Raw genomic sequence first — 27,736 nt, 5'->3', positions numbered from 1 at the left:
TGTTGTTGTTGTAGCTTGACAATGTAGCAACACTCCACTACTGCGTTAGCATGACAGCTAATCTGTCTCTCTTGTCAATGTAGCAGCTTTAAACTTATATTGTGTTCTTTTTGGCGATGGATTTTCTATTTATTATGAGCGCAGATGGTTGAATAACAAACGCACTGAGATCTGAAAACTGTTGTGAACACATTTCTATTTTATTTGTATTTTTTTACGAGAGCATCACCTCTGGCTGGTAGGTTCTGCAATAACTCTGTGCTTTATGAAGGAGATTTGTTTTGACAATGTTAAAGCCACTAACTAGGGTTCATGAATCATTATCATTAACCTATTTCTTTATATTTATGTTAAGACAAATTATTTGGCTTGACATTTAACAATATATCATATTTCAATTCTTAGCTTAGTCTTAGCTTTTACCATTTCAATTACTGCTACTAACGTAAACAGCTTTGTGCATTTATTTTTTCACATAAACATTGATAACCCTGGAGTGGCACAACGAGACTAATAAGAAACACTGACATGCCTTTGTTGCTAATAGTTATTGCCATTTTGCAAAGGAAAATATGAAATTAAATATTTATTCATTTAGGCATGTTATTATTGTTAAATCCCAGATTAGATCCCCTGATACTCTGCTCTGATCGTCTTCTCTGGTTACAGGACATGTATTGACTGCTAGATAATATGCCTCATGTTTTCAATACTGGAATCTGTTTAAATAGGCTTCCACAGAATGAACATTGTATTGTAATTATTTTACGTTATGTAGAGCAGTGGAGGTGCATTTTCATTCTTGTTTTCATTTCCAGGGTGTTGCAGAGTTGCTGTGAGGGTCGGAGATGGACCCTTTAGGAGCTCGGTCCCAGTTTGTGGACGTCCAGACTCTCCCCACGTGGCAGCAGCAGATCGATGAGCCGGACCAGCAGTTCATACAAAACCACAGCGACAGCCTGGACAGTCAGCAGGCCTTCCCCTCACCGTTCCCCTTTATGCCCGAAATCAACGGCAAGATTATCCTCCAGTAAGTCCAGCGTGTTTAAATCCACATATCTGCTGATAAAAAGGTGATTTACATAGGCAAGATGACAAAAGAGTTATGACTTTTTTTTCTTCTTCTTATAACGGCCTTCTTGGTGCTAACTAACCTTTTCAATTATCACAACTTTGTATCTGCAAAGTGCTTTCATTGTGTCCGTTGTAAGTCATTTGTACAATGTTTGTGATTCCTTAACTTTTTTAATTGCTCAAAGTCGCATGTTATATAAGGCATATGTGATATTGACAAAAATAAAATCTGCCTGTAAAAATCAGAGGTTTAAGTCTCACACAAAATCTGAATGAACCATAACATTAACTTTAAACAAACAACAAAAACAAGTGATTATCATTTTTTTTTTATATTTCTCCCACCTCTGTTATGTTCTTTGTTTTGCCGTAGAGTAGAGCGGATGGCATGTTGCACGTTGAGCTGTGACTCTCGTGTGTGTGTGTGTGTGTGTGTGAGAGTGTGAGAGTGTGAGAGTGTGAGAGTGTGAGAGTGTGAGAGTGTGCGTGAGAGTGTGCGTGAGAGTGTGCGTGAGAGTGTGCATGAGAGTGTGCGTGTGTGCGAGTGAGCTGCACTGGCCTGTGATGTGCTGGACCTCGTGTTCAAACGGAGCAGAGTCCAGACCACTTCTTAAATCCTCTGTATTATTGACGAGCACATGACCTCCTGCCGCACTTCTGTGTAAATGTCCTGTAGTTTCTGCAGCTCGTTCACAGCGAGCGCTCACATTCTACTGCCCCAGGACCCTCAGAGTGTGAACAGTGGCACGCTTTGTATTCACCTCTGACTATTGACTAATAGAAGTACAGTAGTAGTGTGCAGTGCTGCCCCAGAGCAAAAATATCTGAGGTTCAAGTACCTGGCCGTTGAGTAGGGTTGTCAAAAGTATCGAACATCAGACACTAATCAATACCAAAACTAGTATCGAAACTAGATACTCATTTGAACATGTATTGATACAAAAAAAAAATACTAATTGGGCCTTTCCTGAACAGTTTTATTGACCTTGAGCTTTATTAGAACTAGTATAAGACCACATAACAACACATAGGAAGTACTATTATTTTGTGTTAGAAATTACAGTATATCCCTTAGCATAAAAAAGGGGAAGAAGATATTGTTTCAACATTAGGACGGCCAAATAACACAGTAAATCAATACAATTAAACCTGATTTGAAATGTTTTGCAAATTGAAATGATTACAGGCGTCATTTTATCTGTGCTGTGGTGGTCCCTGGTTGTGTGGCTGTTTTAGAGGTTATGACTTCAAAAACCTGTGAACCCCTGTATTTGCAAGTCTCACTTGTAAATAAGATCCTGAATCTCAGTCATATTTTCCTGGTTGAAAAGAGATAATAAATAAACGCAGCTATTCACACACGCAACTTCTGGACCGAGTTTGTTGAATATAACGTAGGTCTGGAATGCCAAAGCCTTAAACTGTGCCCTGAAGTATTGTCTCTGGAAAAAATGATTCATAGGCCAAGACAGAACCTGTTTTATAGTGTGCTTTGTGATCTAATGTGAGAAGTATGTACCTATTAAACAATACTAAATAGTTTATACATTGCAAAGCTCTCTGCCAATACATGCAAAACATTTCAACCGTGTGTGGAAAATGGAGGAATTGTTTCAGTTTGTAGTTTCTGCACCAGAAACGTGTCAAAATGTACAACAGACTACTCCAAATTACAGCTGATATTTGGGTGTTGATATCACAACATGCTCAGAACGTTAATACTTTGAGTTGGCTCTGTTAGCTGTGGCCTTTGCTCTTTTAAGGGTGAAGTAAAACACGTTCCGATTCTGGAAGTAGGTTCAGTCTTGTGACCAAATACTTTCAACATGTGCTCAGGCAGTTCCTCATTGTTCTTTCCAAATGGGCAGAAAAGGCTGATGAAACGACTTCACTGAATCAATAAAGTGTGGCTTTGATTTGGGCTAATGCGAGCTCCTCTGGCACACTTTGATTTACTTAGGATGTGTGTGTGGTCCCTTGATGAAAGTGCTGAGGTCAGTGAGGACATGTTAGGGAAACTGAAACTTAAGGAAACTGAAACTTAAGGTTAAAGGACAAGCGTGAATATAGAAGTGCAATAAACTTCCACTGTTCTTGTTACACAGTGAAAATGCTGACGTGAGAAGATGGATTACACTTAACTAAAATAAAAAATAAAAAATTGTTCAGATTCAAAGGTAGAAAACAATACAAAAAAATGAAATTTGAATAACAATTATATAATTTGGAGCTGAAAAACTTTCAGATAAGGTAATGTGATATTTCTGCTTTTTTGTGATTCATTTTACAGACATTTCACATTTGACTGTTAATTAAACCTCAACGAAACAGTTTAATGACACGTTTTAACACATTTCTGTTGGATTGACATAATATTGTTTTTGACATACTTGACATAATTTTTGTCAATATATATATAGTCATATCATCCACACTAAATTAAGTTATGATGTTTAGTGACTTTGTGGTGACTTTTTATGAAAACACCATATTTTACTGACTAAAACACCATCCTTTATTGTATCTTTTAAAAAAACTCAAAGGATATTTTTGGTAACAGTGTTTTTCCTTTGTTCAGTGTTGGAGATGTGGCCTTGTTAAATAGCACAGCCATTGTCAACCCTAGCAACGAATCTCTAAGTGACAAAAACTCAGTGTCCGACATGATCCACCACCTGGCAGGACCGGAGCTCAGGGAGGAACTCTTCAAACTCAAAGGTAAAATCTACGTTTTATTCACAGAAAACGAGTCTGTGTGTTTTGGTAAGAGGGAGCTTTGCCTAGAATGGTCCACAGTATGGCATTAAACCTGTATATATTCAGTTTTAGGTGATTTTATGGCTAAAAAATACCTTATTCTTTCTGTGACTGAGCTCGCCTCTTCACAGATCTGACCTGCAACTTGGCTTGGTGGTGTCACCATGGAGTTAAACAAGATTAATGAGATACTATGGAACATTTCTGACCAAGTTATAACATTTCCATGGAGACTATTTCTGTTAATATCCTAAACAAATGGATTTTCTGACTAAACAAACGAGAAGAGAAAGCTCAATACATTCTTGACGGCAGTGCCAAGCTAAATACAGTGGTTTATGTGTTTGCAGGATGCCGGACGGGAGAAGCCAAACTGACCAAAGGCTTTAACCTGGCAGCGCGGTACATCATTCACACAGTGGGGCCCAAGTTCAAGTCCAAATACAGGACGGCCGCAGAGAGCTCCCTCTATAGCTGCTACAGGAACATCATGCAACTGGCTGCGTAAGAACACGGCTCTGGCCCTTTTCCTCCCACAACAGCATGAGAGATGAATGATCTGAGGGCTGTGGGTTTATGTTTCACATGTGTTTCTCAGAGATAGTTGACTTTGATCAACAGCGTTTCCCTGACAGGTGAAAATAAACAAATCACAGTCGCACAAATGCCTCTTTGAAAGTACTATAAAATACTATGTACTCAGGGTCACACTTGAGTTTTGTTAACATCAAAACCATCCTTAGTTTAACACATATTTTAGCTTGATTACACGTGGCTTTATGATTGACGTAGGGCTGCAGCTAACGATCATTTTGCTAATCGATTGGTCTCACGATTATTCTTTTGATTAGTTGTTAAGTGTGTTTTGGACTATTACTCGATTACTAAATGAACCGATTAACCTGTTGCAGCCCTAGATTAAAGGTAGACGTGCAAGAAGCTGATAAACATGTGCTTTTTTGGCAAGAAACAACAATTTTATCCTTTCGAAACAACTTCAAATGATGTATGTTGTGTGCAGTGAGCAGTCGATGGCCTCTGTGGGCTGTTGTGTGGTGAGTACGCTCAAAAGAGGTTACCCGCTGGAGGATGCCACGCACATCGCTCTGAGTAAGTGCTGCATTCAAACACGCGTTCTAAATGAGCTGATGGACACTGACCCCTGATATTAAACCCACAGAGATGACCAGCACAGTCTTTGGCATCTTTATTTACCCCGAAGCCCTTGTTCAGTGCTTGATTACAATCACATGACTATTACAAATGTCTTTTAATCAAATGAACTTATTTTTCCACAAACGGAGAGACACTGTGTTCCCAATGCTCAATTCATCATGTCTCAAGATGATCATATTTTTAGTAGATCTGGGTTATTAGTAAACTCACTTTTTTTGTCATCTTAAAATGTGTAATTCACTTGTTTGTTCCATTCTTGGGGAAAAGATGACTGGATAACTAAATCATTTTACGGCTTGTAATATACTTTAATAGTTTACAGTGACATGTGTTATAACCTGGCAGTAAACACGACAAATGCAAAGTAAAAAAATAATAAACTTGTTTGCTGGACGATCTCGACAAGAGGCTGTATATCCACGTACAGTATGTGTAGTGTTGTTGTAGATTGTTGAAATAAATAGCTTATTCCTCTTGATTGTAGAAAAAATCTGTTAATCCAGGCTACATTTCTGTCAGTGCTGGATTATGGCGATGTTTTATATATTAATTCAACAGCGACAGTGTTAAAACCTCTGAAGTAGGACGGCAGTCACTGGATGTGAGAACAGCTCTGACTTAAGTGTGTTTCTAAGGCTCTCGTTGGGATTTTATCTGATTATTTAACATATTTGCTGAATATTAGATCAGGTATATGCGATTAAGAGTCTCATTTTAGAGTCTCATGGGATTAATACGGAGCGAGGGAAAAAGGCTTTCAAGAACTTTACGCCTGGCCTATGGAACCAAACACGAAGACTTTTTAAATTAAATGATGATACTTTTAACGTATTTAGAGCACTTGTAAAAGACTCTCCGCAGTGTTCTTGTTTTTAATGTTTTTATTTTTCTATTGATTGTATTATTGCCATTTTATCTGTTTGTTTTATATGTTTTTATGTGGGCACTCATGAAAAATAAATTCTCTCATTGAGTAAACCCTGTATAAAATAAATAAAATGACTAAAACTAATACAATGAATAAAATGAATATAATTAAATTACATTAAATGGAATTAAATACATAAATCAAGGCATTTAAAACCCAATAACTAATCAACACTCAGAGGACCGTATCTACTCATAGAACCACTAAAGGAAATGTTTTAAAATGTGTTTACTACAGCATGTAAGTTGTATTCCTTGTCATGATATATTTTATGTATTTTTTCTCTCTGTTTTTAGGGACCGTACGGAGGTTCCTGGAGAATCACGGGAACAGTATTGAGGCTGTGGTTTTCGCAGTTTCAGAAACGGAAGAGGTTTGTACAGCTTTAGTTTATTTATTCTTCAAATCTCTCATCATTCCGCGCTAATTCTGCTTATTTAACACAGCAAATATCACTGCCAGCTGAGATTCCTAATGCCTTTCTGCAAATAATTAGACATGGTCAATTCAATCTGTCAGTGTTTCTTCGGACGATGCTCAGTAGAACAACATTAATTATTTTTCTTGCGGTGCACTTTAAACAAACCTAAATAATCTCCGCACATTGAGAGCTCAATGTGTTTTTGTAGGTGGTTTACAGAAAGCTGCTCCCGGTGTATTATCCTCGCTCTGAAGAGGAGGAGAGGGTCTTTCTGCCCCTGATCCCCGCTGACATCGGCAACTCCGAGGGCGAACCGGTCGTACCAGAGCGACAGATCAGAATCACAGAGAAACCAGGCACTTTAGAAGGTACAAAAGAACAGACACTGCACTATATCGACCTTAGCTGTGACTTCCAAACTGTTAGATATTTGAGCACAACTTGTATTGTGCAGCACATCCAAGTGAAATATTTTCAGATGAAGTGTTGCAAATGGTATACGTTTAATGCCAAAGTAAAAGTCTCATTCAATCAAAAAGCTTGTTCTGGTCAAACTGCCAGAGTCGTGTTTGGCAGATAAAACGGCATAAAATCCCTCTAAACATTAAGCCAACGGAAAAGTAGTTTGCAAAGTCAAATCTAAAGCTCCACCGTGACTAGGTGAGGTTTTTATGGCACTAAACTAACTAACTTACAGTGAACTGGCTTGTATCTCCACAAACCTGTTCCTCATGCAGGTGACCTCCAGCCCCTGAAACACACCGTGTCACGTGACATAGTTGTGGAACTTGAAACATTCTGTCATCTCTTCTTCTTCTTCTGTGTTTAATGGCGGTTGGTCTCCAAGGGTTATTACTGCCACTACTGTACGTCTCAGACTTTAATATTCCGTCATCTCTGTAAATCCTTAATAAATAAAAACTGAATGATTAAACTGGGCTTCATGCTCATTTTAATATTTTCTGCCCAAGTAAACAAACAAAGAAAAAAACAGCTTTCACTATTTGCCCTTTTAGTTTTGTCAAATGTCTCATAACGTCCCATTGTTTCACGGTTTTAGAAACATCCTGCGGTTTTAAGAACACGTTTTCCTTTTACTCAAATTTGTGTCATAACGTTTTCTTAAGTAGTTTTCTAGCATTTATTCCTTTTGGAATACATTGGTTTTTAAAGTCACATGAGCAGAGTTGGACTATTTTAGTTGCAGTTTATGCGTGGAGCGTGTTGCCCTCGGCGACCTCTCGCTGGCTGTTTTCTGGCCTGAAGCTTCAAAGACGTTGTGATCCAATCCAAACAAACTTTCTGCATCAGAACAAGGACGGCTCCACACACACAAACTGTCTGGATGCAGATTAAAACATTGTCCACGTCGCACTGATGCATTTGGACAAATTGACATGAACATCTGGATTGTTCACACATTTTAGAGTAAATATTCAGCAGAACCAGACCAGAACCTCACGCCACAAGAACAGTTTCTTTCTCTCTGCCGTTGGACTCATGAACACTTAACACCTGCCACTAAATGTGTGTGTAAATATCGGTATACATACAGAGACAAGTTTATTTTTTACCTTATTTTATTAGTAAATTCTTAATCTATGCGTGCCATATTTGACTCTTTAGGCATTGCTATTATAATTTTATTAATCTTTGTTTTATGTTGCACCTAACGCCGAGACAAGTTCCTGTGTTTGCAAACTGTGTTCAATGACATTGGCAATAAACCTTTTTTGATTCTGAAATATTCTCAATCCTTAAAGATGCCCCAAGATTGTGCAAGTTATGTTATGTAATGTAACATAAATGCAACATGGTTTGGATTGTGTTATCATGAATGTGTTAGATAATGGAGTCTTAGTTCAGCTCTGTCATGTCTCATTGAGTGTGTCCCTGTGCGTTCTTGTCTCGTGCTGGACAGAGGACTCAGACGGTGGTGATGTGAGCCTGGAGGTGGACCTGGGGCAGGTGGGGACCCACGCGTTCGCTCGGATGGAGGGCGACGTGGACAAACAGCGAAAACTCATCCTCCAGGGCCAGATGTCTGAGGCAGCTGCACAGAAACAGCACCAGAGGAAGTATGAGGGCATAATATTACATTAGTTATTCAATTTATTTTTTAAGCATATTTAAAAAATCTTCTTTTGTTTCAGTTACAATCGCTGGTTGTGTCGAGCACGAGCTGAAGATCTGTCAGACATTGCTGCCCTAAAAGCCTTGTATCAGACAGGTACATATATATTATGTAATTAATTATCTTAGCCTCTAGGTGGCAGTGTTTTCACAAGTTTATTCTGCCTTGTGTGGGTAGCTATGTTGAGTTGTTGGCATAACCTCAAATCTCCTTTCAAATGTCAAATACTGTAGATATTCAATTGTAAATGTACTGTATGTAAAAGTTCTCCTTAAGGGCTAGCGAGGAGTAATACTGATGCACTCATATCTGGGCAAAACATTTGAACTTTTGACATTTACCTAGTATTTTCTTTATACCATCACTAAACGCCTCCATTTTTTAAACCAGTGGTCAAATATAAAACCGTGTTGTATAAAGAGGGATGTAAGGGCTCTGTTATCTCAGCCTGTTTCTGTTCATAGTTCTGCTACAGAACTGACAGACTTGACGTTTTGAGGACAAAAGTAGAATCCAAAACCACAACTTGGACTTAGAGGATAGTATTAAAACAAAGCACAAGCCTCAGAAGACTCATATGTCCCACAGAAAACAAACAGAAATTAAAGATCATCACAGACTCTGGGATGTGACTCAACCTCCAGGGAACGCTTTGATTTGGGAGGAAAAGCTCCAAGTTTCATCATGGGACATTCTGTTTAGAACTGTTCAAAAAAGCAACCGCACCACAATTAAGGCAAATCAAGATTCACTGATGAGCTTATTTTGAATCATTTGATCCTCTGCCAGACTTTGGAGGAATAAATATGACTCTTTAAATATTTGACTATGTTAATGACACTTGTTTGTGTCTTGTTTGTTTGTTCTTGACCTTCTGTGTGTTCCAGGTGTGGATCTGTGCGGCCGGACCGTCATGGTCTTGGTGGGAAGAAACATCCCTGTAAATCTCATAGACATTGAAAAAGTAAACAAAAGTTGTATTTTACTTTTTTTCTCAAAAGTCCCAAAGCGGAATCAGAATCTTTAGTTTTATAGTTCGAATATTTACTACATGTGTCACACACGTGTCCTAAATGAGCCGAGGACTGACTGACTTTGTATCTCTGTCGTACACAGGCCTTACTGTACTTCATCCACGTTATGGACCACATCACGGCGAAGGAGTATGTGATGGTTTACTTCCACACGCTGACCGCCGAGCGCAACCACCTGGACTCGGTCTTCCTCAAGAACATCTACGACATCGTGGACGCCAAGTGAGTGACGTCTTAACTTCATCTGGCAATTATGAAGTTAGAATTATCAGATGAAAAGAAAAGTCTACTATCTGATGTTGTTTGATGGAGTGAAACTGGTTCATCTATTTTAAAGAAGGTGTTGATTTAGCGTGATTTAGTTAGTGTTGTATAGTGAGTTGTGCATTAGGATGCAAAAATCCAGTATCCAGAACTCCCTCTAGAAATCTTTTTGTGTCTAATATGTCAACAAAATGAAGAAAGAAATTTCAACCTGGTTCAATCCATTTTTAAAACAAATATTTCTCCAAATTATGTGAATTTTTTGTCAATTTAGCCTTATTTATTTTTATATGAAAACATTACAGAATAAATACCTTTTTATGTTAATGTTACGGGCCCCAAGGTGGGACTGCCGTAGCAGGAATTGTAACCTGAAAATATTGTAGAAAAGCAAAAGAAAGGATGAACCGAGGTGCTGCTTTTCACGTCCAGATCACGTTTTTTAATTGTTCTTAAACAAAAATAATAATACAATGTACAATTATTGTGCAGTTGTACAATACATTGTCACATTATGTCACGCATATACTTTCCCTGCTTTAAGTGACACATTTTCTTTTAATTCACATTTTAGATAAAACACAAATACCACTGTTCTGGTACAATAATATTAACTGGCTTACAACGTGGACATTAAACACGAAAAAATGTACTCTCTCAAACTGTCAAAGGTTAATTTACATTACTACAAATATAAAGCATCTCAAATGTAAAGTGTGTCTTATAAACTCCTGTACAAATGCCTAAACTCTTTGTCTAAGTTACAAAAATAAAATACTTTACATATAAATGCTTATAAAGCTGAATCAAAACCATAAAACCGGACTTCCCGAAATCTCGCGATGTTTCGGCTTTGAAATCTCGCGGGATTTCGGCCGCATGTTACTTTACTGCTTATTTGAAAGTTAACTTGCAAATACAAGCCGAAATGTACCAGTCAACATCACAACAGTACAAACTACTGATGAAACCTTAAGTAATGACCTTATAGTGCTATGTGTTGGTGGTTTGCACCGTGTACCGACCTGAAAATATTGTAGAAAAGCAAAAGAAAGGATGAACCGAGGTGCTGCTTTTCACGTCCAGATCACGTTTGACGTAAACAGGAAGTTCCGCCGTCAAAACCCAATCTGGTGCAACACCTTCTGCACAAAGGTTCCGCCCCACTAATCCAACTTACAAAAATCAGGAAAGCACTTAATTATGACACATACTATGTCTAAGTTAATGTCTTAGTATTAACCTACCAAAATAACATAAATATTTAATTACTGTAAAATACCAAATTACCAAATAATAATATAACTAAAAACAATGTGGTGACATATTTTGGGTGCACCACACGCTCCCCAACACAAAAGGTGGCTCCCGACACTTTAAAGCCCCAATTATGTTGACTCTCAATGAAAAATAAATGCATATACCTTCAATACACAAAACTAGGCATTGCATAAGGCACAGTTACTGTATAAGGCATAGTCTGGTATGGGATGTAAGGATTTACTTGGAATGGATGCATACCCCATGCTGGCATAACTTGTACCCCACATAGCCCAATATGACTCACAACTCCCTGTGATTGATATGAGGGCTGACCAAGGGAACTATAAGTAAGACTCTGTGGTGGCCTCCTCTCTCGTGTTGACCTCCTGAGGGACAACTCTTCTGTCTCCATCTGGTCCCCCTGTCCTGAGTCCATTTGAGTTGCAACTTGTTCAGTGTCTCTTTGAGGTTCAATTTGTTCTCCTTGTTCATTGTCATTTTCAGGGTTTTGGACAAGGTCAGTTTCATTTGGATATTGGTCCTCAATCAAAGTGCCTCTGTTAGTAATGTCTGCTTGTGGTTGGCTCACTTGTTCTCCGGGCACAACCACTTGAGATGATGCTGGAAAGGTTTGAGTGACTGTTCGGTTCTGTGGCCTTGTCACAACTGGAACTCTGAGCCAATAGCGCGTCCTAGAGTCACTTTCAGAGTCTGATGAGTCACTTCCACTGTCTCTGTCACTCTGATTTTGGTGAACTTTGCGAGGTTTCTTTTTTATTTTAACAGTCTCTTTGTGGTCTTCCTGAGCGATGCTCACAGGTAAGTCATTTACAAGATGGAGCAGGTTTCTGTGGAGAACTCTAGTTCTTTCCTCATTGTTCTCAGGAAACACTTTGTAGATGGGACTGTCATTGATCTGTTCTTTAACAATGTACACCGTTTGCTCCCAGTATGATCTGAGCTTTCCTGGTCCTCCCCTTTCACGTAAGTTGCGCACCAAGACACGATCGCCAGGTTCTAACACAACTCCTCTCACCTGTTGGTCATAATATTTTTTTCCACGGGCACTGGATTGTTGGCTGTTGTTTGAAGCGATATGGTAAGCCTCCTTCATTCTTTTTGCCCACTTTTGCACATATCCTTGTGGTGTCTCGTTATCTTTCTCTGTTTTAAGGCCAAACAAGAGGTCCACTGGTAGGCGGGGGTGGCGCCCAAACATTAAGAAGTGCGGTGAAAACCCTGTGGCCTCATGTTTTGTGCAATTATATGCATGAACGACTTGGGACAGAAAGTCTTTCCAGTTGCATTTTTCTTTTTCCTCCAATGTCCTTAACATTTGCAACAGAGTCCGATTAAATCGCTCTGCTGGATTCCCCTGTGGATGATATGGCGTCGTACGAGAACGGCCAACACTGGACAACTGCTGAAGGCCCTTGAATAGCCCATTCTCAAACTCTCGGCCTTGGTCATGATGCAGTCTGGCAGGGTAACCAAACCGAGGGATAAAATCATTGAACAGTCTTTCTGCAGCTGTTCTTGCTGACTTGTTTCGTGTTGGATACACTTGAGCAAAGCGCGTAAAGTGGTCCACAGCTACCAGAATATATTCGTAACCACCTTTGCTCTTTTCTAAGTGCATGAAGTCAATAGACACTAGTTCCATGGGTGCACTGCTGCTGATGCTGCCCATAGGTGCCCTTACATGAGTGGCAGGTTTCTTTTGTTTTATACATGGACACTTCCTTGTTACATAGGCCTCAATGTCCTTTTTCATAAAGGGCCAATAAAAACGGTCTCGGGCAAGGCAAATTACTCGTTCGGCCCCGAGATGACCCATGTCATTGTGGAGGTGTTTTAGCACAAGGTGTCTGTACTCTGCAGGTAATACAAGCTGTTGTCTACCCCCAGCTTCCCTGTATAACAAGTCATTCTGTATCACCAATTTTCCCCACTCACGCATTAGTCTTTTCACTAATCCATCTGCAGTTTGTTTGTCTTTGTCAGTTAGTATTGTCTTTGTCCCTTTTAGCTTAATAAGTTCTTTTATTGTAGCATCTTTCCTTTGTGCGTTCACGAGCTCTTCATGGCTAATACTGGGTAAGGCTGATTTGTCTGGTTCATTGCCTTGGTTGAGATTAAGGGCTGCTACATAGGCAATGTCACTCTTCTTGGCTGCCTCACTACCTTCCCAAGTGGCACAAACAATGTCTCTGCTAAACTCCTCTGTGCACTCCCCAACATAATTGTCAATGTCCAGCGGAAGGCGTGAAAGAGTGTCTGCATCCACATTACTTTTACCAGGCCTGTATTTGATGTTAAACCTGAAATCAGCAAGTTCACCCACCCACCTATGTCCCGTGGCGTTTAACTTTGCAGTGCTCATCACATATGTCAGCGGATTATTGTCTGTATACACCGTGAAGTCTGGGGCATAAAACAAATAATCCCTAAACTTTTCACAAACTGCCCATTTAAGAGCTAAAAACTCCAGTTTGCCAGAGTGCAGACAATAGTTCTTTTCAGCTGGGGTCAAAGTTCGTGAGCCGTATGCAATGACTTTCAGTTTACCACTTTGCCTTTGATATAACACGGCCCCTAGTCCTTTCTCGCAGGCATCAGTGTGCAGGACAAAAGGCAGCTCGAAGTTGGGATAGGACAAGACTGGTGGATTGGCTAAAATGTCTATGAGCTGTTTGAGGGTGTGGTCATGCTCACCTGTCCAGTTAATAGGAGTCTTGGATGGTAGCTGAGCACCTTTTCCCTTCTTGTTTTTCCCTTGAGTGCTCTCAGAACATCCTTTAACTTGCAACAGACCATACATTGGTTTAGCGATTCTGGAAAAGTCCTGAATATAAACACGGTAATAGCTTAAAAAGCCAAGGAGCTTTCTTAACTCGCCTACATTTGTCGGTTTCTTTTCGCTGAGTGACTTAACCGCATCAATGTCCTTTGGATCAATCCTGACTCCATTTGCTGAGACCAGCCTACCCACGTATCTGACCTCTGCTTTAAACAGTTCACATTTTGTTGGGCGGAGCTTGACTCCGTGTTGCTGTAATGCTCTTAGGACTTTGCGCATAGCTTCCACATGTCCATTAAAACTTTTGGAATAGCAAAGTATATCGTCCAGGTAGGGGATACAACAGTCATCACGCAGAGTGTTCAGCATTTCTTCCATGCTGCGCTGGAAGGCAGCAGGTGCATTACTAAGGCCAAAGGGGATCCTAACCCATTCATAAAGTCCCCAGGGTGAGATGAAGGCAGTCATGTGGCGGGATCCCTCGGCCATGTACCCCTGGTGGTAAGCTTTACCTTGGTCGAGAATACTAAACCAGCTGTGGCCCCCTAGGGTGTCAAGGAGGTCCTGGATACGTGGAAGTGGGTGGCGATCTGGCACTGTCTTTTGATTTAATAGTCTGTAATCAATACAAAGTCTTAAAGTACCATCTCGTTTTCGCACACATACAACCGGCGCAGAAAAGGGTGACTTCGATTTCACTATCCAGCCCCTTGCAAGTAAATCCTGAATATATTCTTTGACCTCTTTGTACAATGGTTTAGGAATAGCTGTGTAAGTACGCTGTACTGGAGTGGCATCTTTGAGATTAAGAGTCATTTGTAAAGTGGGAATATTGCCAATGTCACCGTCATCTTGAGCAAACGCACCAGACTCCTCAAATAACATTTGTTTCACCTCACTCTGTTGCTCAGGTGTCAAGTGACTAATGTCGACTGGAGGGTCCCAGCGAGCTGTCTTTGGTAGCTCCTGGTCTTGGCTGGACTTAGACACAGAGTCAACAGAGTGGATAAAAATGGGTGCTTCACAAATGTCCTTGAGGTTGTCCGTCTCAACTATTTTGGCAATAGGCTCAATAGAACCCAAAACTATTGAGCTGGGCAGAGTCACACTTTGTTTTGAATAGTTTGAAACAGGTATTCTGACATATGGTCTCTCTGTCTTTTGTATTTCTAAAAGCCCTGCTCCAACACTAAGTTGTTCAAGGTGGACATTGTCAAGTACAGGCTCAAACAATACAAGTGACTCTGTGGAACTAACACTCTCTGGAACTCTACATTTAATGTAAGCAACTTGACTTGGGTATACAGTAACACCTTTATACCCTACTTTAACAGTAGCAGGCTCATTTACTGGACGCGTTTGTGTCTGGATAAAGCTTACAAAGGCATGCACAGCAGAAATCTCAATTCCCATAGCTCTACCAATAAGTTCTATGAGTTTGTAGTTCCCCCCATTGTCTTTGATGAACTCGTGTATTACATTAAACCCTACAATGGGTTTTTCAATCTGGAGGCGGCTCACAAGGAAGGGTACACGTATAGATAGGTCTGGGTCATTGTTACCTTCTAGGTTGACTACTACCTCTACCCAACCATCATACGGTACTGAATCACCTGTGACCGCCCTCACATTGAGATCATCGTCCATCAGTTCACTTAAAGGTCTGATCTGTTGACCTGGTAAATACTTATTTAACCATGCATGGTCTATAAGACTCACCCCAGCCCCCGTGTCTAATACTACAGTCACAAGGTAACCTGCCATCATGCATTTGAGGTGTGATTGGCGGCCAACTAATGGAGCAACTAACCCACGTGGCTTTTCAGTGTCAACAGTCTCCTGTGAACTGGCATTACATTTGTCTGTTTTTGACTTATCTCTCTTTTTCTTTGTGTGGGACAGTTGAGTGTAGTCGATCAGGGGTGGTCCCTCTGCCCTGACCGCCTCCAGTTTCCCGACTGCTTGGTCCTCTTTAGGCACCCCACAGCGCGATGACCTCCTTCTCCGCAGACAAAACAGTGGTTGCAGTTTGGACTGTCCTGAGCAGCACATTGTTGACAGGTTTTGGGTCTTTGCACTTTCAACACAGCCTCCTTCCTTTCAGGAGTTGGAACAAGACCCGTTATTGCTTTTAGACTTTCCATAGCCTGAGTGAGTGCTTCGACTTGGGCACTGAGTCTCTGTAGTGTCAAGTCTTTGTTAATCTGGTTCACACTGACATTGTCCTTTTCTTTGCTCTGCTCAGTGTTAGTGGCATGTGCCTGAGCCACTTTTGTGAAACCACTACGACCAAGTCTGCGCTTTCTTTCACTCTCCTCTGTTGTAGTTTTTATTACTTGGCGGAGAAGTGCGTCATCACTAACAGTGGGATCTCCTAATAGTGTTTTTAGGTCTTGGCGAACACTTTCATGCTTTTCTCCTATTCCCTGACATATAGTGTTGAGAAATATGCACTGGATTGTGGACATATCATACCTAACTACTGTATCTGGTTGTCTTAGTGAGAAAAGGATCTTTTGTTTCAGTCCAATCATTCTGTATAGGAACTGCTGAGGTGTCTCATTTTCATGTTGTTTTGCGCACATCAAATCTTGAAAAAGTCCAGTACTACTCTTTTCACCTAAGTGAGACTGCAGGAAACTTTTAAACTCTGTGACTGTGATATCATCCTTTATTGTCAGCATGTCACGAAAGTTGCCTGGCTTAATCGCACGGAGTACTCCTCTGATTACTTCACTTTGAGTGTGATTTTCTTTGAGACCCTCATCAATTTGTTTACATATGCTATTGTAACTTATTTCAGATGTTGTATCACTTATCATTCCTCCGTGAATCTTAAAATCTTTACGAGACAGCAGTGGCAAATCTTTCATAGCTATCATGCTTTCACCACTGTGACTTGGAACACTGTGAAAAGGAGAGTTATCAACTACAAGTGGCTCACCTGCTGCTTGTAGGACTGGTGTTGCCTGCTGACTAATGGAATGACGCGTATTAACTGGAGATAGGTGGAGTCTCTCTTGTCCTGGAGAGGCTGCACCAGACAGGACTTGGTTAATTTGACTTTGAATATTCTCATAACGGGCGAGTAATGTCTGCATGTCTGTGTCCCTGGTGCTTGCTTGTTGCTGGGGAGTGGCCTGCTCACTACCACTTGCCTCAGCTCCTAAAAGCACAGAATCTTGACTGCGACTGGCGATGGCCCCATCTATGATGTCTTCAAGTCTCTTTAGTAATGGCAAGCCCTGGTCCTCCCGTCCCAGGATGGCTTGGCATGTCAAGTACATGGTGAGGTACTCAACACAGCTTTCTTCATCATCTTGGCTTAACTCTGTGGCATCAAGTCCTTCAATATCACCTAAGGTTGTTACGATGATATGAGCTTCAGTGGCTGTTAGCAGGTGAAGCTTTTTCTTAATGTTCCAAACTAGTATTTTTCTCTCGTCGGCCGACATACTGCTGGTCTCGGACGCTTGGGTTTGCAGTGCTGCACTCTGTAGGCTGGTGTACCCTTTCTTCACTGGTCACTGGCCCCTTTGCTGCACACTGGATCACCCCTGGCACCGGAACATGCAGTCGTTGTGGTCCCAACGTTCTGTATCACTAGATCAGCAGTGACCCATGGACAGATGGTGTGCTGACCCCGGACGAGCCCCCATGATCTGTTACGGGCCCCAAGGTGGGACTGCCGTAGCAGGAATTGTAACCTGAAAATATTGTAGAAAAGCAAAAGAAAGGATGAACCGAGGTGCTGCTTTTCACGTCCAGATCACGTTTTTTAATTGTTCTTAAACAAAAATAATAATACAATGTACAATTATTGTGCAGTTGTACAATACATTGTCACATTATGTCACGCATATACTTTCCCTGCTTTAAGTGACACATTTTCTTTTAATTCACATTTTAGATAAAACACAAATACCACTGTTCTGGTACAATAATATTAACTGGCTTACAACGTGGACATTAAACACGAAAAAATGTACTCTCTCAAACTGTCAAAGGTTAATTTACATTACTACAAATATAAAGCATCTCAAATGTAAAGTGTGTCTTATAAACTCCTGTACAAATGCCTAAACTCTTTGTCTAAGTTACAAAAATAAAATACTTTACATATAAATGCTTATAAAGCTGAATCAAAACCATAAAACCGGACTTCCCGAAATCTCGCGATGTTTCGGCTTTGAAATCTCGCGGGATTTCGGCCGCATGTTACTTTACTGCTTATTTGAAAGTTAACTTGCAAATACAAGCCGAAATGTACCAGTCAACATCACAACAGTACAAACTACTGATGAAACCTTAAGTAATGACCTTATAGTGCTATGTGTTGGTGGTTTGCACCGTGTACCGACCTGAAAATATTGTAGAAAAGCAAAAGAAAGGATGAACCGAGGTGCTGCTTTTCACGTCCAGATCACGTTTGACGTAAACAGGAAGTTCCGCCGTCAAAACCCAATCTGGTGCAACACCTTCTGCACAAAGGTTCCGCCCCACTAATCCAACTTACAAAAATCAGGAAAGCACTTAATTATGACACATACTATGTCTAAGTTAATGTCTTAGTATTAACCTACCAAAATAACATAAATATTTAATTACTGTAAAATACCAAATTACCAAATAATAATATAACTAAAAACAATGTGGTGACATATTTTGGGTGCACCACATTAAGATTAGTGTTATATCACTAAAACAAATGATCAGTTTCATTCATAAGTATGTAATACATTGCTGAGTTTCAAATTGCATTAAAACATTGGATAGAGCATAATCCTGTATTGGACATGAGTAAACGCAGATCTTTGTGTTGACATGGTGCATTCAAGAGCCTAATCACCAACAAGGGATGAAGAAGAGTTCAACATCTGTGGCTTTTCCTCTCCTGAATATTTATTATCGAAATACCACACAATCAACACTGAAAAACAGTCCCTGTATATGGGAGTATGACATCATCACACTGTACAACTCAAAACCCAATACTGCTCCAATAATTGACTCCACCCGGTGCAAGAGTGGAGTCCCACCTGCCGCTCGGAGCAAACATCCTTAGACACAAACCAGAAACGCAGCAAAGCACTTCATCTTGTCACATCAAAGCTTATTAAAATGGGTTTCAAATAAGACCACATGGTTACGGTCTATGCTTTTCCCTATTGGCCTCACTCCACAAGCAGATATGACCACGGACGTTTTATTCCTGCCTGTAACCCGCTACACCAGCAAAGTTGACAAAAGGATTCATGTGATTTGGCTAAGGCGGTTGGCTTTAGCGCTCAGAGCTTCAAATCAAATGTGCAACAAGATGGCGGTGTGTTTGTTTTACCATGGAAAAACCCGACAGAAATACCTCCAGATGTGTTGTGGCTCCATTTCACTGTAAGAACATATCGAGTACTAATTCCTCGTACTTCACTTGCTTTGAAGCTCTGTCAGATTGGCGTTCGTCTTCGTATGACCCTTTTTGCACTTCTTGGTCTGACTCAAGCAGAAGTGAAAAAGAACCAAGCTGCCAACGTTTTATATAGACCACGTTCTACATTTTAATTTTTTGAATTTTTTTTGACTCCAAACAAATCTTATGTGCCACAAATAAAGGTTAAGAATAAACCCATGCACATAAAGGATTATTCACATGAACTCAGTTGAGTTCTATTGTATTCAGATGGGAAAATGCATCTCACATTTAGGACGTCATAGTAGCTTCCTGTGAGAGGTAAAACCCAGGTCACTTCTGACTTAGTTTCACCTTTCATCATTGGAAACTTATGAATTATATGTGTTCAAAAACGATACTTGACTGTTTCTTTTTAGGATATGTATACCAAACAAATACACTGAATTTCACATTATATATTTATTTGACAAAAATAGAATAATCTTGTTATTGTACAAGCACATAACGAGTGTCCTCTGTCCAGTGTAAAACAGTTCGGTCTTGAAGCTCCTTTTATATCTGTCACTGTGAAATTGTGATCAAATCATTTGTGTCAGTACAACAACGTTGTTTGGAGCAGAAGTCAGACTTTGGAGGAAAAAATTGAATTGTTTTTGTTAAACTGCTCTGGAGTAGAAAACATTCATTTTGAATCAAGCCTAAAAAGTTTTCACTCTTTTTGGGTAAATTTTTGTCACCAGTTTTGGGTAATAACTAGTTACAAAGTAAGGAATTACTGTTATCCAATTTGAATTTAGTATTTAGATTACAGTGCCAAGCCCTTGTAACTTTGAGATACCCTGTAGTTTTTACCAGCCAAAAACTATGTAATCCATATAATTTGTGAAAAACAGTAACAAAGATGAACAGTTGTGACCAGGACTAATCCGTACTTCGTACTACCTGTAATTACTTTTGAGAGTTGTAGTAGCTCTTAAATGACCTTTTATGAAGAGGAATCGATAATCCAATTTAGTTTTAGTTTAAAATGTATAAAAAGTATTGTTTTAAAAAGTAATCGGACCAATTAGAGATGGGGAAAAGCAAATGGGATGTGTTTGACCATCAGTCAATATTGAACAAGTGTCAAAGCCTTAAATCATGATCATATAATCCAGCCCTACCTTTGTTTACCCTGCGAGGGCAATGTAAGTACAAGCAGAGCTCACAGGTCCATGTCAGAGGAGGAGTTTGGTGTAGAATCTGTGCTAATAATTGGTATTGCCTGAAGAAACTTTTCATACAAATGTGATTGACATGTTCTTGCTGCTGTGAGTTGTTGAAAGTGTTGAAATGCATTGTTGGGATGACACAAGGCTAACGGCCCGGAGCACAGGTTGTGTCCGGGGCAGGAGGACCCCAGTGACACCAGATGTGTGAATGGCCCATTCCACACACAGAACGCTGACTCGCTGTTAAAGGGGGAACTCATTGAAAAGGGAAAGTGATGGATTACTTACTTTATTTGTTTTTGCAGTATCTCTAACAATATTCAGACAATATTTAACAATACATAAAGAACGGTCTAAAATGTACTGGTAATTACCCTTGTTTGTGAGATTATACTAGATGTTTCTGTCTGTCTTTAGGTTTTAAACATAGAGAATATTATTATCAATACTAGAGATTGAGATTGTATAACCACAATGTCAAATAGAAGGAACTATTATTAGTCTGTTTATTTTGTGCACTATTATGATTATAGCATGGCACCAGGCGTTCACATTATAGGAGGAGTGCAATCAATGTTGTTTTATCATTTATTTTATTTTCTTTAGTACGGAAAGTAGAGCCGGGCGATAGTCAATCTAACAGAAATGTGTTAAAATATGTGTTTAAATGTATTGGCTGAGGTTAAGTGTTCAGACAAATGTGAAATGTCTTTAAAGTTCATCACAAATGCAGAAATGGCACCTCATACCCTTATTTGAAAGTTTACAACAGAACCTTTTACATACATATTTTTAATCAGCTCTTTTTGTAGAATTTTTCACCATAAACAATATGTTTTGATATTAAAAATTTGCATATCTTCAATATTCACGGTATTATCTTAATTTTAATGCATTGCCCAGTAGTATCGAGACGTTTACTATTGTGACGACACTACTTCAAAAACTGTCTCTTGATGTGTAATATTACTAATATTAATGTTATTTAACGATCCATAAAATGTTGTAGTTCCACATGGTCCCAGTGGCTTGGTCCTGGTTTAGGTCAGTGTTTGGAGCCGCAGCCTTGACAGAACTGTTCAGCATGTTTTACCACAGATGAAGTGTGACTCCAAGTGTCTTAACCAAAGCCACCAATGGCAAACATTGCTCAAAACGTTTCCAAAACGCTCTGGTTCTAGTGCAGTGTTTGTCAAGACTTTCACTTGGAGACAGTGGGTACAATTGAGACTGAAAGAAATGTAGTTGCAATTGTTTGTAAAGAATCGTTGCCTTTGAGATTGGATATTTGGGCAAGTCTGTGTCATGTAGACCGATTTCAATGTTATTCATGTATTTAAAGCCCAAAATCACCAGCAGCAATTAGCGCTCAGGGCTGCACAAATTTTGAAAATCAAATAAGGAAACTGGTAAATAATCGAGAAGCAGATGAACTCGTTCAAGGGAATTAAGCAAATAGATATCTGTCCTTAGACAATCCTTCTCTGCAAGGGAAAACTACAACAAACCCAGTAGGATTAGAAACCTGTGGGAGAACGAGAGTGAAGGAGAGATCCTGCTCTCACAGACGGACTGTAGACGGGACTGACAGATTTGTAGAAGGACTGCATTTATATCAGACAAAACATGTTCAGTTGTAACGTTCATTCATTTCATTACCGTACTTGCCATGTGTAAGTTGCATTTTTGTCCCCTGTGCTATGACAATTTCCTTTTTCTTTTTCTAATTTAATTTAAAATGATGTACTTTTTTAGCTGAATCTCATTTTTGTCCGCTTCGTTACTCGTTGCGCTCTAATGGACGCAGGAGCACTGACTCTGGGCTGGTGAAGGTGACGCCCGTCTCGTCTCTCTGACCCGTGTGAAATGGACTGTTTGATTGAATTAGCCTGTCGTACAAAAGCAGTACAATATTTACCAAGCAGTTCACGACAGCTCCCGTCCCACAAGACAAAGAAACTCTCTGTGGGACTAACTCTGACCTTTCTGCTCCTCCGCCTCCTTAATTATCTCAACGACAAACTACATTTACTCAATTATTTATATATATAACAAATAAGCTTGTCAGAAATGAGGGAGACCGTCATCTACATCTGCACTTAAATTATTAAAATCATTGAATTCACGTTAGATCCATATATTTGACAACAGATTCTAATGACTAAACATCTTGTAAAGTCTCGTAGTGATGGTTTAAATCGTATCTGTTAAATATTGTTTTTCAGGTATATTTTGGATGAACTATAAATAAATGTCCACATTGATGTTTTTTTTATTTTTATCTCAAGTGTGTTTACATTTGGACAGTTCCCAGGTCAGGACACCCCTCGACCTCGGGCCTTTTGGGCTCTGATAAATGACTGGGGTCCGCTCTAACCTCTCACATTTGTAGAGTTGTGAGTTTGTGGTTAAGGTTGGTGGTTTTGAGATTAGATTGTGGTAAAGTTAGAGTTAATGATTGACTTTTAAACACTTTTGGAAACGTAGAGCCGTGGGAACATAGATGCCCTCCCAAATGACCTCTGCTCTTTGACCTCTATATTGATGTTTCCGGCTTGTGTTTTGCTGCCATTCCATTGCATAAATTGGAGTTGATTGAAGTTTGTAAAATGGTACGGCTAGACCAGGGGTGGGCAATTATTTTCCTCCGAGGGCCATATTTGAATCCAGGCAAGTAGCGGAGGGCCGGCCCACGATCATTGGTGTGAACATTTTTTTGGGGGAAATAAATTCAATATCAAATAAAATATCACTTTTCTGTCAAATGTAGGCTATTGAATATATTATTTAATTCATTTAATGTCATATTTATTAAGGATACAAGTGCAGACAGATGCCTGAGGGCAAAAAAAAACAATTTTAAATATTACTTGGCATGTTTGGCGGGCTGGATTATAAAGACAAACGGGCCATATTTGGCCCGCGGGCCGTAGTTTGCCCAACCCTGGGTTAGACACATGTTTGTATCGTGTGTGTTCATATGTATTTGTTTTGTGTTTTGCAGGTATAAGAAAAATCTTAAGGCTGTTTACTTTGTCCATCCATCGTTTCGCTCCAAGGTGAGATCCTGTTAAACTAAACAGCACTGTGAAAAGTTCTCTCAAAAACAGCTACTCAAGTTATTTGTCAAGCAACTTGTTTGATCATTAACTAAATATAATTACGTGTGTTAGGTCAAATTGGCAACTCTAAATTGGCCCTAGTGAATGAACGTCTGTGTGTCTATGTCTCTGTGGTGACCCTGCGACGACTTGGCCCCTGTCCTGCGTAAACCCCGCCTAAGGCCCAAAGTAATGAAAATGAATGAATTACGTAATATTGTTCAAGGTGTTCAGTGAACCTTTGACACATTCTTAGTGACTTTTTCTATCAGACCAATGGTAAAGCAAACTGTGATGGATAAATTATGACCAAGTTTCTTGTTATGCTTTCACTTAGTCCCAATGAACATTGTTTAAACAGTTTTTCACTGTCGCCCCTCGAGGCAACTGCTGTTAGTGCGTCTTCAGTTACTTGTACATATCTTTACTTGATTAACGTTTGAAGAAACTGCACTTCTGAAAGTATTTCTATTACATTCTACATTCTACTTGTATTTGAGTAATATTATATGACATGTTACATTGTGATAAATCATAGCTTCTTTTTCTTATTCTGTGTCACTTCATTTTGTTTTATTTGTCAGATGACATGAAAACTTACAGAAGACATATGCTTGTCTGTGACACACTATGACACACGTGGATCATTACGTTATATTTTAGGCATTTTAATTTTGTTTTGAAATTACTAAATGAAAGAAACAAGTCTGTTCTTTTGAAAATCGTGGCCCTGTTTTTTTTCCTCCAGCCCCTTTACGCATCATCGATTAAGAAAAATGTAATGAGAAAAAGAGAGAAGAAGGCATGTTTTATAAAGTTAACTCAAACCTGCTCGAATCACTCTAAATACAACTTGGAGTGGGTAAACGTGAAGCAGTAAATGATTGTAGCGGGGTTAAAAGATCTTAAATTTACATAATGTGTTTCTTTTAAACATAAAACCTTAGTTACGTCCAGGCGTTTATAACATAATAACTAGACATAATCCTCTAGATGCATCTTTAAAGTAACAATACATTTACTTTCTCTCCTTTTGCTTCTAGTATCGTTAAAATTAGCTGATACTTCATTGAGTTCACGGCGTATGTTGTCTTGTGTTTGCAGGTTTCCACTTGGTTTTTCACGACGTTCAGCATTTCAGGGATCAAGGAGAAGGTGCGTTACCTTGACAACCTGCAGCAGCTCTTCACCTGCATCAGACCGGAGCAGATCGACATCCCTCCGTTTGTCCTGGAGTACGACGCCCGGGTGAGAACTACGAAACAAACGTGTCCTTTCTGTCTGACAGCTGTGGGGATAATCTGAACCGTCTGCGCCACCGTCACCATGGCGATAACCTGAACCGTCTGCGCCACCGTCACCAGAAATCACCTGCTGCTTCCCGAGTGGAGACGGTGACTTGTGGAGTCGCTGCTATTTACAGTATTTGTTGAAACTCAATAACGTGTGTAAGACATGTTTCAACTCCTGGCTCAACGTTCAGGGCACTTTCCTTCCCCGCAAATACAAAGATGAGGCAAGAAATATATAGAAATAGTGCAATAAATAGCTCAATATTTCATTTTTTGTAGTAATAATCAGATCTTTTTTTTAACAAATGATTGATTAAGATTAAGAATAATTTACTCGGAGTGAGTCTGGTCATCGTCTTGAGGAAAACTCAAACCGAACCGTCCAATCAGATTTGTTTATTTCCGATGCAGCGCTTTGGTCAACAAACATTTTGGACAAACTCGAACGTCTCTGACCTCAGATGAACAGAGTTTGCTGCCTCATTGATTGATTCTGCTAAAATCCACAATGTTTTTTCATCTTGTAATATGTCTTTCCTCTCAGCCATGTTTGTTTTGACACAGACAGACCATTGGCTAATCCACTTGTCAGTCACGCTCATTTGAACTTGGGCAGCTGAAGACGGTGACCATCTCTTTAAAAGCCCCTGGTGGACAGGTGTTACAGCACTTGTCCAATGCATCGGGTGTCAACCAATGTAATTGTTAAGTTCATATCAAATAAATAAAAAAATAAGGAGATTGTCCAGTTGAGTTAAAAGGCATTGAGTTCAAACGTTCTGTTTGTAGACCTGCTGTTCTCTAATGACTTGACATTTTGTTGATTTATAGCAGAGTGAAAGTGTTTTGGCCAATGGTTTACAAACTGGTCCAAGCATCCAGTGAAAAGAACCTTCAGTTGTTTCCACTGGATGGGGTTCATTATGAGACGTCTACAATGCAACAACTAGATTTCTCACGGAACAATAGCGTGTTTTTAAACTGTTGTTTCTTGTGACCCCGTGCTCTCCTCAGGTCAATGGACCTTACAGCAGACCTCAGTCCTCCAGCCTGTGACACACCTGTGGGACGTCCCGCTGTGGGACCTCTGTGGACTGGACCTCAGGACTCTGTGCCATCAGAGAGACAAGGAGAGCCCCACTGGAGCCATGTCTGAGGTAGCACACTGAGGTGTTTGGCATCTTGAGGCTCCAGCGCAGAAGATTTAAGGACCTCACTGCCTTACATCGAGAGTCTTAGTCTAAACATGAAAATATAACACTTTCTACGGGACTCACAGATAACCTTAATATGCTGGACATAAATGTGGGAACATTACATCTGAGCTCTGTCCTCTTCACATCCAGCAGATGATAAACGCTCACAAACTGTTCTTCACTCTGGTGCACCTTTTTGTTCTTAGCTGAGTTCTGTTTCAGACGCAAAAGTAAAAGAGGTTCTGTTAATGCCTTTGATCCGTTTTAAAAACACCAAAGACGTTACATCCCTTTGTCAGCAGTGCTCCTGGACGGGGACTCATGAATAACTAAAGGAGGATGTATTATTGCTCAAGGGTCTGTCACTCACTGAAATGTAGTTTTACACTCAAAAAAGAAAAAAATATGTATCTGAAGTAGAATTTTCTGGCTGTTTCACACTTGAGCGTCTGGTGCAGATCAGTCGTGTGCGAGGGCCCAGAGAGAGTTAAAACTTTTAACGTTGAAAAAAACATCTAAAAATGTTGAACCATATTGCATTTGTTTCATGTGAACACCTAATTTGACTCTGGTGCGGTTGTGGCATAAAACTAAATAAATGAATGATAGTAAAACAAAAATAGAGGGGGGAAAATGCTGTTTTATCTATATAATATCTTCATGGGTTTCAGAGTGATGAATCTTGCACCGTTGCCATAGGAATTCTTTTTTTGAATGGGAGAAAAAGTCCTCAAAATGTCACCTATAAAACAGGAAGGTGAATATTTTCTGCAGTGATCTCTATGCAATCACTTGAATCACGTTTGTAAATTGATTTCATCATTCCAAATTAAAATGAATAATAATGACCGACTGCTGCGTTGCTATGGTTTCTCTTTGGGCCATAACTCGGCTGGAAACATCACATGGTTCGGTCATGAGTGAAATACATTCCTTTTCAGGACAGTCGAGATGTGTGTGCAGATCAGATTCAACTCCTCAAACCATTGTACTTCCTTTTACACCGGCCCTGATGCTCACAGAGAACCTTCAACTCATCTCCAGATCCAGTTGTGTTGTCGGATTGTGTATATTTCTGAATGTGAATATGAACAATAATGAGCCAAATCTTGTTCAGTTATTAAATTATAATATTCTGTGTTTATTTTAAAGGCGTAATGGACGATTTTTTGCACATGCTCACTCCCCCGTGCGGAGGCACTTTACAGCCTCGCGGGTACATGTGTTTATTAGCACGACGGATCGCATCGCATCTCTCGTCTCCCGTAGATTTCCGTCTCTTCTGAGTCAGCTCAAACTGTCTTTCTCTGTCTTAATTTTGTCCGGTACACTGAGGGAACTATATTATGATAGATCCATACGCTTAGACACAGGGAAACGTGCTGCTCTCCTGGGGACGAGCCACACGCGGCTGCAGGTGTGTTTTATGATTGATACGTGGCAGGACTAATCTGCAGTCCACACCACGAGGAAATGAGACTCCGATTTGGGCCAGAAAATCGTCCATTACGCCTTTAAGCGCTGGAGTGTCCACAAGAATGAACCCGATAAATGTTTCTGTTATTGTTTTAATAACACAACTGGTATTAAAGGAGTCATGGTTTAATTCTGTTCTGTAGTCAACATTACCAATCTGCGACTCATAAATAAACATTTTCCAATGATCTGTTTGATT

General features: G+C 39.8%; 1 protein-coding gene across 2 annotated transcripts; it reads left to right on the top strand.

The window, feature by feature from the left end:
* Positions 1-25: 25 nt before the first annotated feature.
* gdap2 (ganglioside induced differentiation associated protein 2) lies at positions 26-27,170 on the top strand. Of its 2 annotated transcripts, XM_072445032.1 has the most exons (14): positions 26-238; positions 829-1,030; positions 3,653-3,792; positions 4,182-4,335; positions 4,853-4,941; positions 6,232-6,308; positions 6,565-6,724; positions 8,278-8,434; positions 8,510-8,586; positions 9,378-9,454; positions 9,607-9,746; positions 23,477-23,531; positions 24,678-24,821; positions 25,880-27,170. In XM_072445032.1, the coding sequence occupies exons 2-14, from the start codon at positions 849-851 to the stop codon at positions 25,919-25,921; spliced, it is 1,494 nt and encodes a 497-aa protein (XP_072301133.1). In that variant the 5' UTR covers positions 26-238; positions 829-848; the 3' UTR covers positions 25,922-27,170. The 2 variants fall into 2 exon arrangements, with proteins under 2 accessions (XP_072301133.1, XP_072301132.1); XM_072445031.1 differs by lacking the exon at positions 26-238 and having other exon boundaries at positions 825-1,030.
* Positions 27,171-27,736: the final 566 nt, after the last annotated feature.

This window comes from Eucyclogobius newberryi, unplaced genomic scaffold (genome assembly GCF_026437365.1).
Source record: "Eucyclogobius newberryi isolate DKJ021-1_F unplaced genomic scaffold, fEucNew1.0.hap1 SCAF_14, whole genome shotgun sequence".
Taxonomy (NCBI): Eukaryota; Metazoa; Chordata; class Actinopteri; order Gobiiformes; family Gobiidae; genus Eucyclogobius; species Eucyclogobius newberryi.
Note: the sequence above shows the minus strand (reverse complement) of the source record. Positions and strands in the feature narration are given on the sequence as shown.